General features: G+C 43.0%; 1 protein-coding gene across 8 annotated transcripts in view; it reads right to left on the reverse strand.

Moving 5' to 3' along the window:
• Positions 1 to 19,214, reverse strand: part of PARN (poly(A)-specific ribonuclease) — a 305,400-nt gene that overhangs the window by 274,392 nt on the left and 11,794 nt on the right. For all 8 annotated transcript variants that reach the window (XR_010411849.1, XR_010411850.1, XM_045875009.3 and 5 more), the window contains exons 7-15: positions 17,143 to 17,308; positions 15,454 to 15,519; positions 14,723 to 14,761; positions 13,130 to 13,172; positions 12,023 to 12,103; positions 8,109 to 8,165; positions 4,957 to 5,034; positions 1,410 to 1,453; positions 270 to 312 (exon numbers count right to left, since the gene is read on the reverse strand). Coding sequence is in view for 6 of the 8 variants with exons in the window: in XM_045875009.3 (XP_045730965.2) it covers positions 270 to 312; positions 1,410 to 1,453; positions 4,957 to 5,034; positions 8,109 to 8,165; positions 12,023 to 12,103; positions 13,130 to 13,172; positions 14,723 to 14,761; positions 15,454 to 15,519; positions 17,143 to 17,308 (617 nt within the window). In the remaining 2 variants the exon portion in view is untranslated. The remainder of the gene's footprint in view (positions 1 to 269; positions 313 to 1,409; positions 1,454 to 4,956; positions 5,035 to 8,108; positions 8,166 to 12,022; positions 12,104 to 13,129; positions 13,173 to 14,722; positions 14,762 to 15,453; positions 15,520 to 17,142; positions 17,309 to 19,214) is intronic.

Raw genomic sequence — 19,214 nt, forward strand, 5'->3', positions numbered from 1 at the left:
ACTCCAGCCCCCAAAAAATACATTATATATATTAATATTAAAAATATTTACATTCAAAAAGAGTACAGGAGAGAAAAAAATAATTCCAACACCCAAAGACAACCCCTAATCACATTTTAATATATTTATTATCTCTAGTCTTTTTCCAATTTTTTTTCTTTTTTGGATGCATCTGAAAATAACAAACTAGACCAGAATTCCAAGCTCCTAGTAGCGAGTCAGAACAATTCAAAACAGTTTATCAGTGACAACTCCAATTTTAAAAATACCTTAAAAGGTTGTGTGCTGGCCATCAATTTTGTATCCAAGAGTCTAAAGACAAAAGAAATGTTAACAAGGTAAACAAAATACACATCAATGTCCAGAACGTATTTTACTCGAATGAAGAGCCCGCCTCCGGTCCTAAAAGCCGGCAAGAGAATTAAGCACATGAACCAGCTGGGCCTAGCACAGGCACTCTGCGACATGAGACTGGGGCTCAGTCCTCGCAACCCCTCTCCATCAGGAGCCTATGGGGGAGGGCACACACGGCTGCACTCAGAGCACAAGCTCTAGAACTGCCTGTACCTCGACAGGGCGTGGGCTACATCCATTCCAAGGGGAAAGCAAAGATCTTCGTAAGTTTTTCTTACGAAGTTCCAATACTGCTGTAGGTCTAGTACCCCCACGCCGTTACCAACTACTGTATTACCCAGATTTGCACAAAATAAACTCCTGGAGGTCAAAATCTGCATTTGGTAGTTTCATGCAATATCAACTGTGGGAGACATGGTCAGGTAAAGGCACCAGCTTAGAGATGAGGGGAAAAATCTCCATCCAGACAGTTCTTGACTGACTACACAACACTCTTAACTGGACAGTTGACTGGGACAAGGCACGTGCGGCGTACAAGAGAGACGACAGCCAACTCAAGTAGATTGTGCCCATTCTTCAGACAGCAGGCTGTGGGGTGAGGAAAAAGCAGGTGCTGCCTATTTTCACTCTCAGTTCAAATTCTGGTTTTTATTTTATTTTATTTATTTATTTATTTATTTTTTTTTTTTTAGATTTTATTTATTTATTTGACAGAGAGAGACACAGCGAGAGAGGGAACACAAGCAGAGGGAGTGGGAGAGGGAGAAGCAGGAGCCCGATGTGGGGCTCGATCCCAGGACCCTGGGATCATGACCTGAGCCGAAGGCAGATGCTTAACGACTGAGCCACCCAGGCGCCCCTCAAATTCTGGTTTTTAATGCAATCAAAAGCAAGTGGTCACAGCTGGACCTATTAAACCATTAACCAGCTATTATCAACTGGGTTATAATCATGATCAGATAATTACTACTATTACTATTTATCACCTGTTTGTATCTTATACAGTATGAGAACTATTTTGAATGAAGGATAATGAATCCTCAAAGAAAGCTTACCTGGGGAAAACACATGTCGTCATCTCCTTAAACTCATTTAGGTCCTAACAAAAAAAAAAAGACAATGACTTGCTGCGATTTTACTAATACACTCACAATATTATAAACATACATAATATTTCAAGCTCCACAGCTCTTCTCAAACTGTGATACCTCACACAGGCCCTTTAAGCTAAACTGCCGGATTCATTACTAGTTAATAATCACCTTCCAAAAATCGTCACAATTTCCTCACTGACTGGGAATCATATGATCTGACATAAAACTTTTGCATAACCAAAACAGACAAACTTGAGCATTTTATGGCTGAAATAGAGGAAGGGGGGAAAGTTTCTATTATATGTAGAAAGCTTTCAGTAATAGCTCTATCAAATGAATCCATCATTAACAATGAGACTAGCAGAGTTATGTAGTAAATAAAATGGTTTATACAGGAAACGGACATATTGTAACCTAGGTTATACCTTTACTGAGAATATCTCTGAAATGCTAGGTAAAATGGCCATTAAAACGCAGACTTTCCAATATGCACAGTGCATGCTTTAACTACTCACAAAATTGCTAAAGAAGCACCAGTAGCAAGTGCCTAAATTAGACAATTCATTTCCCAGTTTATTTTGATCAGGAAGTCTAAAGCCGAAATGAGATGGATCTAATTTTGAATGAACTCATTTACATACATAATTGCCACACCAGACTGAGTAGTCATACTCCTGACCCTTTTTAACTACGCTTCTCTTCAGCGTTATTCATGCTTCATAGCAAACTGCCATTTCCAATTAGCTTTCCAAGCCTGTAAATACAGACTGTTATTTATGTAGTTTGGGATATTTACCAGCTTTTCAATGGCTATCGTTAAATTAATGGACAATACATGAACAAGTGGTTTCAGTGCTGAGGTCAAACAAAAATGCAATAATGACTACTGTCACCTCACAATACCATCACAAAGCCTCACCAGCAAGAAAAAATTAGAATTATGGCTACTTCCAGGGCTAGCATATAGCAGAGCTCTAGACCCATGCCTTCTAAAAGTCACACTGAAATACCAAGAAGATCCTTCAGAAGAGTCTCCCCTAAAAGACAGCTCCAAAACACGGATTCTTTAGTATACTTTTAAATGCAAAATTTGGTACCAGTGCATGTAAAAAGTTCTACCATTTTAAATATGTTTTCTCATTTATTCTCACCACTTCTTCCAAAACTAGTTGGAAGAAAACCAATTTTCTCCCCCTGACAATGGCAGAACACAAAAAAGTTCAATTACTGACTCGGGTCACCTTAGTAATAAATAAAGCAAGGGATGAAGCCATGTCTCCTAACCCACGTCCTACACCGCAACAAATCTCAAGCTCTTTCTACGAGAACTGGATTCAGAACTACAGTAGTTTCGTTCAAGGTACCATTTACTGAGTGCTTACATACAATGTGCTATGCTAGGCATTTAGACACAGACAATAAAAAGGTTACACTCCTTGTCCGAGGAGCTAATCACCTAGAAGAAGGGGACAGGGGTCAAAAAAAACTGCTCAAGAGCTACAGAGTTCTGCGGCAGTTCAGAGAAAGGAAAGATCACCTCTTGGGCAAGGCAGCAGGCAGGGAAACCTTCGTGGAAGAGGCATACGCTAGATCTTGGTAAGACAGGTAAAGCTGTACACAGGCAAATGTGGAGAAAAGCCGGAGAAAAATCAGAAAGGAGGAAATCGTATACCAAAATCACAGACAGGAAAAAACATAAAGCGGTCCCAGGAACAAATGAGCCAGTCCGGATGGGAATAAAGAGGGTCACAAGTGACTAGAAGACACAGGGCTGCTGGGCCAGATCACAGAAAGCTTGCCACGTCAGGCTAAAAAGAATCAGCCGTACAGAAAAGCAAAGAAGACGGGATTGGGTTCAGAAGTTTGAGTACTGTCAGTGATGTGAACAGAACCATATATCAGATTATAAAACTGGCACAGTCGGAAGATACTCATTTTTTAAAATCAATATTTAATGCCCCCTATGTGCCAAACTCTGTTTGGTGTTAAAAACACCTATAAACGCAGCATTTAATATACTTCCTCTTCCCTTACCAGTCACTTCCCTGGTTTAAGGCCAAAAAATCATAAGAGGAGCTGCTATGCTTTGGTCGACTTGGCCAATAGAAGCAGTTGACCTGAGGTAAACATCAGCTCTCTAGATTTGTACACTGCACATTCATATCCATCATGTTTGAGACTCACCACCATGAAGTCTTTGAGTCCCAGAGGGGGTGATACCATTGTCATGAGAAGCAATGACAGCCTTGAGGCTGCAGAAACAGGACAAGGGGAGCAAGAGACCCACTGTATTCACAGCTGGGCTTTGTTGGACTTTTCCAAAGAAAGACATCAAGATCCTGATGGAACAATGTCTCCTAAGACATGTGAAGTAGGGACGCCTGGGTGGCTCAGCCGGTTATGTGTCTGACTCTTCATTTTGGCTCAGGTCGTAATCTCAGGGCCATGAGACTGAGCCCCACGTCGGGCTCTGCACTGGGCATGGAGCCTGTTTAAGATTCTCAAAATAGAACAAATAAAGGAGGGGGAGGACATGGTGATGGGAGGCAAGCAAGATGAGCCCGTGTGCACAGTTAGGGAGCGAAAGAGGAAGAGACAGAAGAGAAACTCTTTTCCTGAAGAGCCGAAGAGGCTTGTGCCTCTGTGCCCTGAGCCAACATGGCTCTAAGAGCAAAAAAACACCAAGGTTAACGGAGAATCTAAGGGAAGCAGCCTAGCAAGAGGTCAGCAACAATTCTGAGTTTTGTAGGACCTGATCCAGTCCAGCTGACCTGAAGTACCACTCACCTTCAGTGGCCCCATTATGGCTAATGTTAGCAGCAACAAACTAGAAGACCACGCCTGTGGTCGAGAATGCCTGCCCAGCACTAAATGAGCAAACCACTGGCCTCAAGGTGAAACAGATGTCCAACTCTGCTCTGGCAATGGCAGATGACTGAAGATCCCCTACAACAGCTTGTAAGTACATCTCTTAAAAAAGGTACACCCAAGCACATGAGATGCTCTCTGGGAACGTGCTGCATACAAGGAAACAGCACTCATGTAGAGAATGCTTTCTCGGTAATAAGCAATTATGAGTTTGTCTTCTCTTTTTTTTCAAGTTTTCATTTTAATTCCAGTTAACATATAGTGTTGTATTAGTTTCAGGTGTACAATAGAGTGCTCATCACAAGTGCGCTCCTTCATCCCCATCACCTGTTCCCCCCAGCCCCCCCAGCCCCCCGCCCCTCTGGTGACCATCAGTTTGTTTTCTGGAGTTAAGAGTCTGTTTCTTGGTTTGTCTCTCTCTCTCTCTCTCCCTCTGTCTCTCTCTCTCTCTCTCACTTTTTTTCCCCTTTGCTCATTTGTTTTTTTTGGTCTTCAACTCCACATATGAGTGAAATCATATGGTATTTGTCGTTCTCTGACTGGCTTCACTTAGCATAATACGCTCTAGTTCCATCCACGTCGTTGCAAATGGCAAGAGATGGTGAATTTTTTAACACAGGCTAGCAGGCAGGTCACTTACCACAGGCAGAGGGCAGCAGAACTGATGAACAGTGTGCATGACATCCAAGAGCATGTTGTGTCCAATAACGAGTTTTCCCTAAAGAAAGTCGGGGTGAAGGAGAAGATTTCTTGGCACAAAATTATACTGGGGCTTGAGAGTGAAATGTATGGTTCAGATTCTATGAGGATTTTTTACTAAACTTAATTTTGATACTAAAAAATATACTTATGCAAATAAATAACTTAGGGCTGGCTTTATTCCTCTTTACTCTTAGAGTATTAAATCCATTATGCAAAGTAAAAGCTCCAATGACTTTGATATCATTGATCTCTGCTTTTTATTTATCTTGCCACCCTCAAGAATCAGAAGTAGTAAAATTTTTATTGAAGGGCTCAAAAAAGTAACTGAAAAGGCTAAGTACCTTGAACTGTCAATAATTTGTGAACGGGCTCCAAATACCTATTCTAGGAGTGTATTCCTAAAAACAACTCACTGATTTTTAAAAGACATATCTGTGACAACACTGAAAGGTAAAAATAATTAATTTCTAATTCTATCAAACAATGCATTCTCATTCCCTTCACATCTATGTCAAAATTGAGGGGGCATGTTCTTAAATACAACTTTCAATGCAATTTATCGCTTTTCTACCAACTGAAGTATAATATGTGTTCAGTAAATCACTCCATTGTGATAGAAAATAAACTACCAAAATGGAGCATCGACTTAGATTTAGCCAGCCAGGTGACACCATTTTTAACAGAAAGCATCTGGTCATCACAGTGGAGCTTTTGACCGCGTCCCAGTACATCCTCAGAGTGATACTTCTTGACTCACAGGGCTAAACGTAATTCTTAGAAATAAATAGTTCTATACGAAATCTTCCAAATCCAACAGACAAGCTGTCCTTTTGGCTCAGTAACACCACAGTAGTACCCAGTGCCAGATCTGGGTTTCTAAAAATCATTATCCAATAAAAGGAACCAGGGCTCCTTGGAGAACTCACGGATTCTAGAACTGAGGCAGGGAAAATACAACGTGAGTCTGAACAGCTTGTGATGCCAAAGAATGCGGAGGTGCTCAAAAAAGGGTGGGGGCCGGGGCACCACGGGGCTCAGTCGGTTAAGCATGTGACTCTTGATTTTGGCTCAGGTCATGATCTCAGGGTTGTGGGATCAAGCCCTGCATCAGGCTCTGTACTTTGGCACAGAGTCTGCTTGTCCCTCTCCCTCTGCTCCTCCCCCACACGTGTTCTCTCTCTCTCTCTCTCAAATAAATAAAATCTTTAAAAACAAAAAACAAAAACACTGAGATTATAATAGACAACGAAAGACGGCCCAGACTGCTTAAGACTAAGGAAAAGAAACAAGTAAATGCAACGTGGGGTCCTGGAAAGAACCATGAACTCAGTGGGGAAAGTGATGCTGTTCAGGTAAGGCCTACAGTTTGGTTCATAACATCATACCAGCATTCACCTCCTGGTTCAGATAACCACATGGTTATATGAGGCATCAGCAGAAGGTAGCGAGGTGAGGGATCAGTGGAAACTCTGTACTATTTCTGTGACTGCTGTGAGTGTAAAAGTAGTATAACATAACTTTTTTAACATACAGGAAACACAGATTTACTACAAAGAGTGGCAGGGAAAGAATGTGATGTGATATAAATATTTAAGAGTACTGAGTATTCACCGGCTTTATAGAGCTTGACTCTGTGTTTTTAAGGTATGTGACTTCTAAATTTTAAATGTTTGGGTCACTGATAAAGGGGACTTGTCTTCGTAGTATGCTCTGTGTCATTAACTACCAACGGTCAGCAGCATGTTGTAAATTATTCTGTAGCAGACAGACAACAGGGAGATGGACACAGCCAGCTACGGCATCTGGGTATGAACCAGGCAAACAGACCCAACTATCGGGATGGCCATAAGAGAGCTCAAAGCCAAGTGATGCCCCACAGGTCTATATTTCAGGGCTGGCCTCAGTCAATTCAACCACTTCTCTGAAGTCTGCTGGCTAAGTGTGGATGATATAAGCAAATGTGACCAGAAATTCCTCCTTGCTTCTCTGGATACCTGTGTCTTAGCATTCATTCTTGCCTTTGTTTCTCTCCAGACTCATCCGACTTTCTATCCCGTTCTGGTTACCTCACCGACTTCTTTTACAGGGCTCTGTAACTTGCTGTTCATCCCCAGTGGAGGACAGTGGCATGCCCCCTCTCAAGTGCTCCTGTTCTCACAAGCCTGCACTTGGAGGAACACAGAGGGGATCTCTACGGCCTTAAAGTGTCCTAGGTGCAAAGCTCAGCACCTAAGTGACAAGACAAAATGATTCCTTCTCCAGGGGAGATAATTCCTTCTCCCATGGCCAGCTACTCTAGGAACAGAAAGTCTTAGCCTCCAGGCTATTGAGCATCCCAGCAAGCTGTCTGACTTGGCTGTGTAATCCACGAAACCACCAGCAGCCTGGCCCAATTTATCTACGCCAAGTCATGGAGGCCTCTTTTCCAACGGGACTTAGAAAACAAGCAAAAATGTCCGCCATACCAATCACGGAATGCTCTAGCATATTTACACAAAAGGTCAACACGTTTTAAAACTTATCAAATATCACAAAGGCTATCACACGCAATTCAGTTACAGTTATGCAGAAGAACTCAACACAATTATTTTTGTCCTCTAGACTCTTCTAATTATGGAACAGAACACCCTCAGTCAGATACCTGATTATTTCTCCCCATACTCCTTACTTGCCTTTTCCAGTTCTTAATGGTTTTGAGAATAATAAAAGTAAGTTTCATGTAGCCATATAAGGAAATCATAGTATAACCTTCCTATGCGTTGTACAAGAAAACCTTTTTAATTTTTTTTATTTTTAGGTAATCTCTACACCCAGCGTGGGGCTCGAACTCACAACCCTAAGATCAAGAGTCACATGCTCTACCGGCTGAGCCAGCCAGGCGCCCCCACAAGAAAACCTTCTGGAAAATGGTGTGGATCCAATCGGCAATTATGATGTCACTGAGCGCATTAAAACCAAAGTCTCCCTCCATACCAGGTAAACATTCTACACGTGACCAAATGGGTAGTTGGCAATGATGACTAAGCATTTCACCTTAAATGTCATGTTCAGGAATCTAGCTGAAAAAAAGAAAAAGCCTGGTTCACTTACCGAATTGGCAATGGCATGAATGACTCTAGAAAATCCCACAGCATCATTCAGTTCTTCCTGATTTAGAGAAACAAACCAAGAAAACTGCTGACGTACACATATTCCTTATCTGAATCGGTTAAAATGTAGCCCCCAAAAACACTTTAGTGTTATATTGAGTTAGATAGCTTTAGTTTCCCTGTTCTGTCTCCATGATCCCAAAGAACTGCGTCTGACATAACTTATGTACACACCTTTCTTCTGTTTTAGAACGTGGAATTAGCAAGTCCCAAACTATTCAATAGTTACTAAAATAATGGCACCTAGGGTTTACCTATCACTTCAAATCATTTGTTGAAATTTCCAAGTCCAGCAAATGGCCTTAAAAATACAAACTTTTCAAAGCTGCCACCTGCTGGCCAAATTCAATACTGCATTAAATTCTGAGGAAGCCCATCTAGCAGCGGACTGACTGATCAAATCAAGCATTCTCATAATTTCTGGCTTTTTTCCTTGTCAAATGCATTTTTGTACTTTTGGAGCATAGCATTCTGAGACTCAGCCCCACCCAGTTTCTTCTCTCCTTTCCTCCCAATGATGTCTGAATAGGCTCAATTTCTCTCCTATCTTGATACCCCATCCTCAGTGCTAAGCTGGATGCACCTGCTGCCCTTCCTGTCTCATCATAGCTACATTACTCGAGGCTTCTCTCCGTTCACTCGCTCCTTGCAGCCCTCTCTCTGGCCTCACCCCCACTGAAACGGCTCATCTCTTTAAACTACTCCCAAGGCTAACAAGTGACGGCGGGGATATGGAGAAACTGGAACACTTGTGCCCTGTTGGTGGGAATGTAAAGTGGTTCAGTCGCTATGGAAAACAGTATGGCAGTTCCCCAAAAAATTAAATATAGAATTTCCACGCGATCCAGCAATTTCACTTCTGGGTATATACCCAAAAGAACTGAAAGCAAGGACTCCAAGAGATATTTGCACACCCATGATCATAACAGCATTATTCACAAGAACCAAAAGGCAGAAGCAACCCAGTGTCCATGACAGATGGATGAAGAACATGTAGTCTCTACAGACAATGGACTACAGACAATAGACTACTATTCAGCTCTAAAAGGAAGGGAATTCTGACACCTGCTACAACACGGGTAAACCTGGAGGGCATTATGCTGAGTGAAATAAACCAGTCACAAAAAGACTAATGCTGCACAATTCCACTTACATGAGGCACCCAGAGTAGTCAGACCCACAGAGACAGCAAGTAGAAGGGGAGTTGCCAGGGGCTGGGGTGCAGATAGGGAGTTAGTGTCTAATGAGATGAGAACAGTGACAAGGATGGATGATGTGGCTACACAACAAGGTGAAAGCACTTAATCCTACAGAACTGTACACTTGGAAACAGGAGAGTAAATTTTCTGTGTATTTTGCCACAATAATTTCTTTTTAATTTTTAAAAATGTTTTTTAAAAACTTCATAACCCTATGTTTTAATGACATTTTTAGTACTTTCTCCCAGATAGACTGTTAACTCTTAGATAGGAAAGCCACGAATCATTCGTTCTGGGACGCCTGGGTGGTTTAGTCGGTTAAGCATCTGCCTTCGGCTCAGGTCGTGATCCCGGGATCCTGGGATCCATCCCCACGTCAGGCTCCCTGCTCAGTGAGGAGTCTGCTTCTCCCTCTGCTCCTCCCCCCGCTCAGTGCTCACTCTCTCGCGCTCTCTCTCTCAAATAAATAAATAAATCGTTTGTTCTGACACCCTCTGCACCTACCATAATGCTGGAACACACGGTGAGTATGCTACAAATGGTGAATAACTAATTCGAACCTAATTCCTATACCAAAAGTGTTCATTGTTCCTTGTGACCAGAGGTCTTTGTCAGGTGGATGAACAGCTGAATTCCTGGAATGATGACTGCTGTGCTGGGGTCCCTGCTAAATATCCCAGTTCCCTTGGTTCTTAGATTTCTATCTTGTTCTCCTCTGTCCTCTGGGTTGGAATTCTAGCTCTCAAAACTGTTACTAAACTTTTACTGCAACACTTAAAAATAATTATTATTATTATTTAAAAAAAAAAAAAAGGACTCCCAAGGCTAAACCCAGTGGCCACATATCCATCTTTATCCGTAACTTCTCCTCTGTTGACATTCCCCTCTTCGAACATTCTCTTCCCTTGGCTGCTGGTCACAAGACTCTCCGGGTACATTCTTCTACTTCTGCTTATCATTTAAATGCCAGATCCCTCAGGAACCTACCCCAGACCATCTTATCCTCATTCTTCGGCACACGGTGGATGCTCCAGCCCAGTCCCGGTTCTCCCCACCAACGACAGCCACACCTAGCCCTCACCTCACCTTCTCTCCTGCGCTCCAGAAGGACAAACCTGCCTACAGGACACCCACCCGTGGACGCCCCAAGACATCTAAAACGTCACCGGGTCAAAAACAGAAGGTAACATCCTTCTCCACTTTGGGGGGACAGCTGTGCCATGGTGCCCTGGTGACCTTGCATGTATCCACATAGACCACATAGGCAAAGGCCTGAGTCACGACCCATCTCTGTGTCGGTGGAACACCCCGGGAAGAGTGGGTGGGAGGCAGAGGTTTATGAGGGGCTGCTTTGAGGCCCTCTCCTGCCTGCCTCCCTCTTTCTCCTGGGAGGCTGTCATGAGGGATTCTCCCTGCCTCCCAGGTTCTGATGAGGCAGGGGGCTTTCTACCCACCCTCCTTTGCAGAATACAGCTAGAGCACAGAAAAGTGCTCAGCCGTGGTCCAGAATTGGCTCCTTGGTAATGGGGTAGCCACAACTCACACAGTAGTCCCCAGGCCCCTTTGGCTTCAGTGCTGTCTTTTTGGTGGGTGGGACCACATGCAGCTGGTACCTCTGGCTGATCTTCCTTCTCTACTGAAGCAAGAAACTGTCTCAGTTCAGCAGTGGCTTTTTGCATCCTTAATGATTAGACCAGTCAGATGTGGCCCTGCCTTATGCATGTGTGAGCTCTTGGCCTCCTCCACCTGTCCCCCCAATTGGCTTTAAAATCACTCTGGGCCACCCCATCTGACACCAGTCTACCCAGTTGCTCAAATTTCTAGCTTGAGTATCTTTCTTTTCTCCCTTCCACTTTCACCACCCACACCCAATCCCAAATTCCACTGAGTCTACCTTTTTTTTTTTTTCAAAGATTTTTATTTATTTGAGACAGAGAGACAGTGAGAGAGGAAACACAAGCAGGGGGAGTGGGAGAGGGAGAAGCAGGCTTCCATGGGGCAGGGAGCCCAATGCAGGGCTTGATCCCAGGACCCTGGGACCATGACCTGAGCCAAAGGCTTAACGCCTGAGCCACCCAGGCGCCCCCACTGAGTCTACCTTCTAAACATCTCCAGGGTCCACCTAAATTGCTATCCAGTATCCTATTCCAGCTCACCGACATCTCACAGATTACTCCACAGCCTAACTGGTCTCCCTGCCTCCGGTCCTCCTCACTGGAATCCACTCTCCAGACAGCAACCAGGGTGATGCTCTGACAATGCAAATACCACCATGTCATCCTAATCTGTCGAATCACAGGTTCCAGTTTGTTTTAGGAAAACCAGCAACTGTGCCCGAGGCTAAACACAGCAGTATTAGCTAATGGGCATGCGATTCAGGGACACACAATCTGAATGATGACCAAGAATACATTTTTTTAGAGGCTGACTCACACAGATGATTCACATGTCAGACTCACTTTGGTGGCTATGTCTAAATTCTTAACCTTAAGTTTCCCTTGTTCTGTTCTAGGTGTTTCTGCCAATTCAATGCTGCTATGTTAGGACACTATTCATTACGCTGAATGTGACACAGGATCTACAAACATGCAGGAAGGCCTACATCAGTACCAAGCTGCCATTTCTCACCCAAAAGACATGAACATAACTCAGTCACCTGTTCCTTAGCAAGTTTCTGCTGCTCCCTCCTCTTACGCTCTTCTTCATCTACTTTGCTGATGACGATGTAGCGCTCTTTCTGAAAGATATAAAGGAGATGTACAACTTTCCAGAAGCAACCTGACTTCAAACAACTCAGATTCTGCTACCATTCAAAGTTATATGTTTTACCAACGCAGCCTTTCATGGGCTAACCCGCTGAGAGTATTTTGAAATGCCGTGAAAACTGAGTTGGCGTGTTACAAACCAAAATTCTGCCTCTGCGCATGCGCAACATTTGCTCATGGTTTATTAATTCACCCCAACAGAGGTCACTTCAAAGTATCAACAGACTATGAGAATAAGACACTTCCCACGATGAACACTAAGAAGTTACGCTGCATGTGAACGTGAATTTCTAAACAATTGGCTTTAAAATAAAATTTCCGTATCCTATTTAATTGACATAAGAAAAAAATCCTGGCTTTCCTGGTAATGTGTCAGAAAACCAGTCCCTTCCTTCTCATATATTCCATTTTGTATCAGTTAAGCACATCACATCCTATGTCCAAGTTTGAGATTTATCTTCTAGCAAGATTTTTTAATTTACTTCATCTCTTATTTCATCAGACATCCGACTTAAGAGCAACAACGAAATCCTAAAATTCTGAAATTTTGCTAACGGAGCCCACCATCAACCTCCCATTACCCACCACGGGTCCAACAGCACACCTCAGGAATACATGCCATAGCGATACTCATGCCCCAGAGTCTATCATTTAATTTCACGTGCCTGCCAACAGGAAGCCATTTTTTTCATGCAGAGCACTACAGCTTTCTGCCATAATCAGAATGCATACTAACATTTGCATACTTTCAAGTTTACAAAGCATGTTCATGCCCGCTGACACACTTGATCACCACAAAACAGCTGTGAAACAGGCACAGACCATCACTGTCAGGCTCATCCCCAGAGTACAAATGAGGAAGATGAGGCTTCCAGAGGTGAAGTGACTTGCCCAAGGTCACCCAGCTCACAAGAAGCAGAGCCACGAGTCAATCCTGACTCTCAGCATGTTCAATGTATCATTGCATGGGTTTGGCTCTGGATAGTTCTTGGGGTTACCTTTTCAGTTTCTAAAGTGTCAACGTGAATGCCTTTGGGATACCTAAAGAAGAGAGAGACAACAGGACATCACTAGATGAGACAATGACAGCTAAAACCCTACGTATTTTCAAAGCAAGTCTATAGCGATAATTCAGTAAGTTTTATTAAATATAAAATAACTATTACAATGAATACTTTATAGTAAGTCTAATCCATAATATTTCAGCTGCCAAAGGCTTCCCTGTATCTGCTTTTAAAAGGCAGGAGTGTAACTGATTTCAAATTAATTTTTTAGGACATGGGCATCTACTGAGATGTCATGGATCACCTAATACAGTCAGCTCATTACCACACAGTCAAATCTTGCTTCCAAATATAGTAACATTTACTTCCTAAGTGAAATTGTGAAGGTCATTTTAAATGGTATGGGCATACATAGAAGAGGTTTGAGAAAAGTAACTCTGCTGTAATTTGGCATGGTAGCTTGCGACAGCCAAGGAGAAGAATCTGGAACCCACATGGAGTACAGTGCAAGGGTAACATGACAGGAAAGGAGCCTAGTCAGAGGACAATGGCCCTTTTCCTGTTTTGTTCAAAGTAAATTCCAAGTACGTATCACTGGTAGATTCTAATGGGAGAACAAGAGCCCCAGCATCAAATACAAACATCCAACTGCTCAACAATGATGTTCAATTTTGGGGCTAGAGAGCCACTTGAAAATACAGAGATAGGGTGCCTGGGTGGCTCAGTCAGTTAAGTGTCCGACTCTTGATTTCGGCTCAGGTCACGATCTCAAGGTCATGAGATCAAGCCCTGCGTCGGGCTCCATGCTCAGCGTGGAATCTGCTTGAGATTCTCTCCCTCACCCTCTGCCCCTCTGCACCACCCCCTCACGTGCACACTCATACACCCTCTCTGTCTCTCAAAAAAAAAAGGGGGGGGGGTGAAAATACATAGAACTCAATGGAAACACCTCCAGAAAAATACATGCACAAAATTATGGATGTGATTTCAGGGAATTCAGAGACCCCCTGAAACCCACCCATGGTCCACCCCTGCTTTAGAAAGAGCATTCATCTAGGTATTTTCTAGATCTTAAAACCCCATCTGGGGGCGCCTGGGTGGCTCAGTCGTTAAGCGTCTGCCTTTGGCTCGGGTCATGGTCCCGGGGTCCTGGGATCGAGCCCCGCATCGGGCTCCCTGCTCTGCGGGAAGCCTGCTTCTCCCTCTCCCACTCCCCCTGCTTGTGTTGTGTCTCTCTCTGTCAAATAAATAAAATCTTTAAAAAAAAAAAACAAAAACCCATCTGTATCATGTACCTTCAAAGAACACTATACATCCAGAACTTAATGGACTTAAGGCCAAAGTGACAATTAAAAGAAAATTTTAAAGGCTTAAAAGCACCTGCTAAGAAATAACAGAAAATTAGTGGGTATTTAAGGAACTTAACAAGTAGGGGAAGTAGCACAATAAAGCACTGCCCAAGAGCATGGTATGGTCAAATCACCAAAAGCTGCAGAATCTCAAAAGTGAAAAGAGAGCTAAAAGATTGTATTTAGTTTTAAATCCTGGGTCCCTCACAGAGTTCTCACATATAATATAAACACTTACTTCCAGCTCAAAGTCTGATAAATTAGTTTTCTTTGGAACCTATAAAAACAAAAGAGAAGGTACTGATTTGGGCTCATTAAAAGAAAATCCTAACCGATCAAGCACTGGTTGGGGAAATACATTTAATTTTTAAAAGCAACTCCATGAGAAGTGACGGGTAATACGCAAACAAAATACAGGAGGGACGTGTGAGGTGGCAGGATCCCTCATCACTCGTCCTCATCAGAATCTTCTTTAATATTATTATACCGCATTTATCCAAGAGGTGAAAGTTCTTGTCCAACCACAGTATCACTTCCTGTGACTGTCCAATGACTCTGAAGTAGACACATGCATTAAAACACTTTTGTGAAGCCAGTCACAAAGTAAAAGGGAAGTAAGGTGTTTGAGTCACTGCCTCTTTGAGACACTGATGTTTTTTACTGCAGAGAGAAATTAGAAGGATAGAGGCAGCCTGACGGTGAATTCTTCCCTTTAAGCCTTCATGTATTAAGCACTCTCCGAGGCGAAAGTAATTATGCCACTCTGGAGCGTAACTTACAGCCAAAGATGCGCAAGGGTTCTCTCCCCTCCAGGGTAGGACAAACTGTTCATTCTCTGTCTCAATATACCATGGTCCCCACTGTGTTAATGCTCAAGTTAGTGCTTACATCATACAAATAATAACAAGACTATGAATGTTTGTTTCAAAGACCAAAATGGAGCACATGAGAATATTCAGGGCAACTAACCCAGTACATGGCTCTAAATCCAAGTTCTTGTTTTCTTCACTTTGTAATAAATCTTCTATTTTCTCTCTGAGGAATTAGAATGAAAACATCACCATCAATATCTTTAAGGAAGGAAGTCATCAACCAACAGAATAATCATACTCAGAAGCAAACTGACTATAAGAACATAGGACAATGTAACGGTACCCAATCAGGTTATAAGTTTTTAGCTACACTTAAAAGTTACACGTGGTTACACATAAAAATACTTTATTGGGGGGGGCGCTTGGGGGGCGCAGTTGGTCAAGCATCTAACTCTTGGTCTCGCGCAGGTCTTGATCTCAGGGTTGTGAGATCGAGGCCTGGTGGGGCTCCCTGCTCTGCTCGGAGTCTGCTTGAGATTCTCTCTCCCTCTCCCTCTGCCCCTCCTGCTCATGATCTCTCTCTCTCCCTCTCTCTCCCTCTTTCTGGCTCTAAAACTAAATAAATAAATCTTTTTAAAACATACATTATTTGAACATATTCTTTTTGTTCTTGTTATTCATGAATTAGGAAACTTCTCAAGGATTCATCAATACAAGCGATTTAAATTTTTACTTTTCTAGGGGAGGGGGAGTAGGGGGTTGGGCAAAATGGGTGAAGGGGAGAGGGAGATATAGGCCTCCAGTTATGAAATAAGTAAGTCGCAGGGGTGGGGGGATGGGATAACTGGGTGATGGACATGAAGGAGGGCACGTGATGTAATGAGCACTGGGTATAAGACTGATGAATCACTGAACTCTACCTCTGAAACCAATAATACATTGTATGTTAATTAAAATTAAATTAAAAAAGAAACAATAAAACCAAAAAAAATGAAGTAAGTCAGTCACAGGAATAAAAAGCAGAGCATTAGGAATACCATCAACGGCACTGTAATAGTGAAGTAATGGGACAGATGGGAGCTACACTTGTGAACACAGCATAATGTATAAACCTGTCAAATGACTATGTTTTACACCTAAAACTCATGTAACATTGTGTGTCAACTATACTCAAGTAAAATTAAGTCACTAATTAATTTTTACTTTTCTAGTAAAGCAGTTTACCAAAAACTCAGGAAAACCAGACACTCCTTCAGTGGCCTGTGTGCTAGTCAGAAACTTCATTCAGAAAACAAAATAAAACAAAACAAAAATGTGGATGTGTTGCAAATATCTGGATGGGCCTGTTTCATTCCTCTGCCTTCAGGGAAACTGGACAGTGTTTATGGGGCCCTTGATCCATGCAAGAGGTATGTGCACTGGCTGAGTCTCTTGCCCAGGACACATGGGAAGTCTAAGTACAGTACACAGAATTCTATTTTACAATGTGCTGTGATTACACAAATTCAGGTATGACACAGTGAAATCCTGCCATTCACCCTATCACACCTGCGTGCGCTGTGTGTGTGAAGCTCAAGGTTAAAATACAGATGTCAGGGGCGCCTGGGTGGTTCGGTTGGGCGTCTGCCTTTGGCTCAGATCACGATCTCAGGTCCCTGGGATCGAATCCCACGTTGGGCTCCCTGCTCAGCGGAGAGTCTGCTTCTCTCTCTCCCTCTGCCCCTCCCCACCATTCGTGCTTTCTCTCAAATAAATAAATAAAATGTTAAAAAAAAAAATACAGATGTCAGTTCGGCCCCAACATACATTTACATAATGCACATTTGGTTTCAGTTTTGGAACTTACACCACTTGGTCAATAAACTTCTTCTGGTCCTCAGGAATTGTCACAGGACATTTGGAAGTGTTTGGTGATACATAAGACAGAGTTCCTGCGCCATTGGACTGCAGACGTTTTTCATCATAATGCTCTCTTAATTGTCTTTCTTCTTCCTGATTTAAATATGGGATTCCTAAATGTAATTTTAAAAAGAATGCATTAGCAGAAGTAACTTAGCATAAAAATTTTAACATAAAAATTCTTGAACAAACCAGTGAATCTGAAACACTCAGGAAAGACTGAACATATGTAACCATACCCCAAAAAATCAACAGAAAAAGCAAATGATTGTGAAATACATCTGTCTGTTCATTCACTCCCATTATTCATTCTTCTTTCAACAAATGCTTATTTGGCACTTCCACTGGGCCAGGCACTGTATCGGGCACAAGGTGTCTAACCATGAACAAAGGAGACACATCCTACTCTGTGGTGAAGGGAACGACTTCCGACCAGATGATCAGAGAAGGTCACTTCAAGGGAAGACCCAAAGAATGAATCAGGCCGGCAAAAAGCCAGGGGAGGAGTATTTCAGGTGAGGGAACAAGTATAAATGTGCAGAGGGGGACACGTGGGTGGCTCAGTCGCTAAGTGTCTGCCTTCGGCTCAGGTCATGATCTCGGGGTCCTGGGATCGAGCCCCACGTCGGGCTCCCTGCTCGGCAGGAGGCCTGCTTCTCCCTCTCCCACTGCCCCTGCTTGTGTTCCCTCTCTCGCTATGCCTCTCTCTGTCAAATGAATAAATAAAATCTTTTTTAAAATAAATAAATAAATAAAAAATAAATGTGCAGAGGATGGGATGGTGCAGACTGCTCCCAAAACAGCAAGGAAGCTGGTGTGAGCAGGAGAATGGCACAAGGTTGGCATGGAGAGGCCAGGATAAGAATTTATTTTATTCTGGGTGCCTGGATGGCTCAGTCCATTAAGCGTCTCCCTTCGGCTCATGTCAGGATCCCAGGGTCCTGAGATTGAGCCCTGCATCAGGCTCCCTGCTCAGCAGGGAGTCTGCTTCTCCCTCCGTCCCTCCCCCTGCTTGTACTCTCTCTCTCTCTCCCTCACTCCCTCCCTCCCTCACAAAAATAAATAAAATCTTTAAAAAAAAATTTATTTTATTCTAAGAGCAATGGAATGCCATTAGAAGGTTTTAGGCAAGGGGCGCCTGGGTGGCTCAGTCGTTAAGCGTCTGCCTTCGGCTCAGGTCGATCTCAGGGTCCTGGGATCGAGCCCCACATCGGGCTCCCTGCTCAGCGGGAAGCCTGCTTCTCCCTCTCTCACTTCCCCTGCTTATATTCCTGCTCTCGCTATCTCTCTCTCTCTGTCAAATAAATAAATAAATAAAATCTTCAAAAAAAAGAAGAAGAAGGTTTTAGGCAAGATAATTACAGTATCTGCTTCTCATTTCTAAGAGATCACTTCGACTCCTGTGAGGGTTGAAGTAGGGAAGTCCGTTAAAAGCAACTGTCCAGGCAAGAAGTAACTGCTTCCATCAGAGATCAGTAAACTTTCTCTTAGAGGGGGCACACGCAGTAAATGTTTCAGGCTCGTGGGCCACGTGGGGAGCTCTGTTACAACCAATCAACTGTGCTCTTGCAACACAGCCATACACACTGGGTAAAAGAACAGGCATGGCTTTATTTAAAATAAGACTTTATGGACAAAGTAGGCAGTGGGTCATGGTTTGTGACCCAGCTTAGACTACAGAGATGAAGAGAATGACTAGAGTGACAGGAGAGAGAGAACCTGCTGATATACTGGAAGGGAGGGATAAAGGGAAGAGCAAGACCAAAAATGACACCTGGCTATTAGGTGTAAGCAGCTGGGTAGATGGCAAGTCCACATATGGAGGTGGGAAACACGGGGTAAAGAACAGTTTCGGCCCAAGGAGTGAAAATTAAAAGTTATCTCCTGGATATATAAGGGTATACATAAATTATATATTATACATTAATTAAGGGTGGTAGATATAAGCCTAACATTCAGGAGAAAGGTACTGAGATATCTATTTAGAGATCAGCACGATATGGGTGGCATTAAAGGTCA

The sequence above is a fragment of the Mirounga angustirostris genome, unplaced genomic scaffold, assembly GCF_029215605.1.
Source record: "Mirounga angustirostris isolate CCGP_5_RB_7025 unplaced genomic scaffold, mMirAng1.0.hap1 SCAF_5, whole genome shotgun sequence".
Lineage (NCBI taxonomy): Eukaryota > Metazoa > Chordata > Mammalia > Carnivora > Phocidae > Mirounga > Mirounga angustirostris.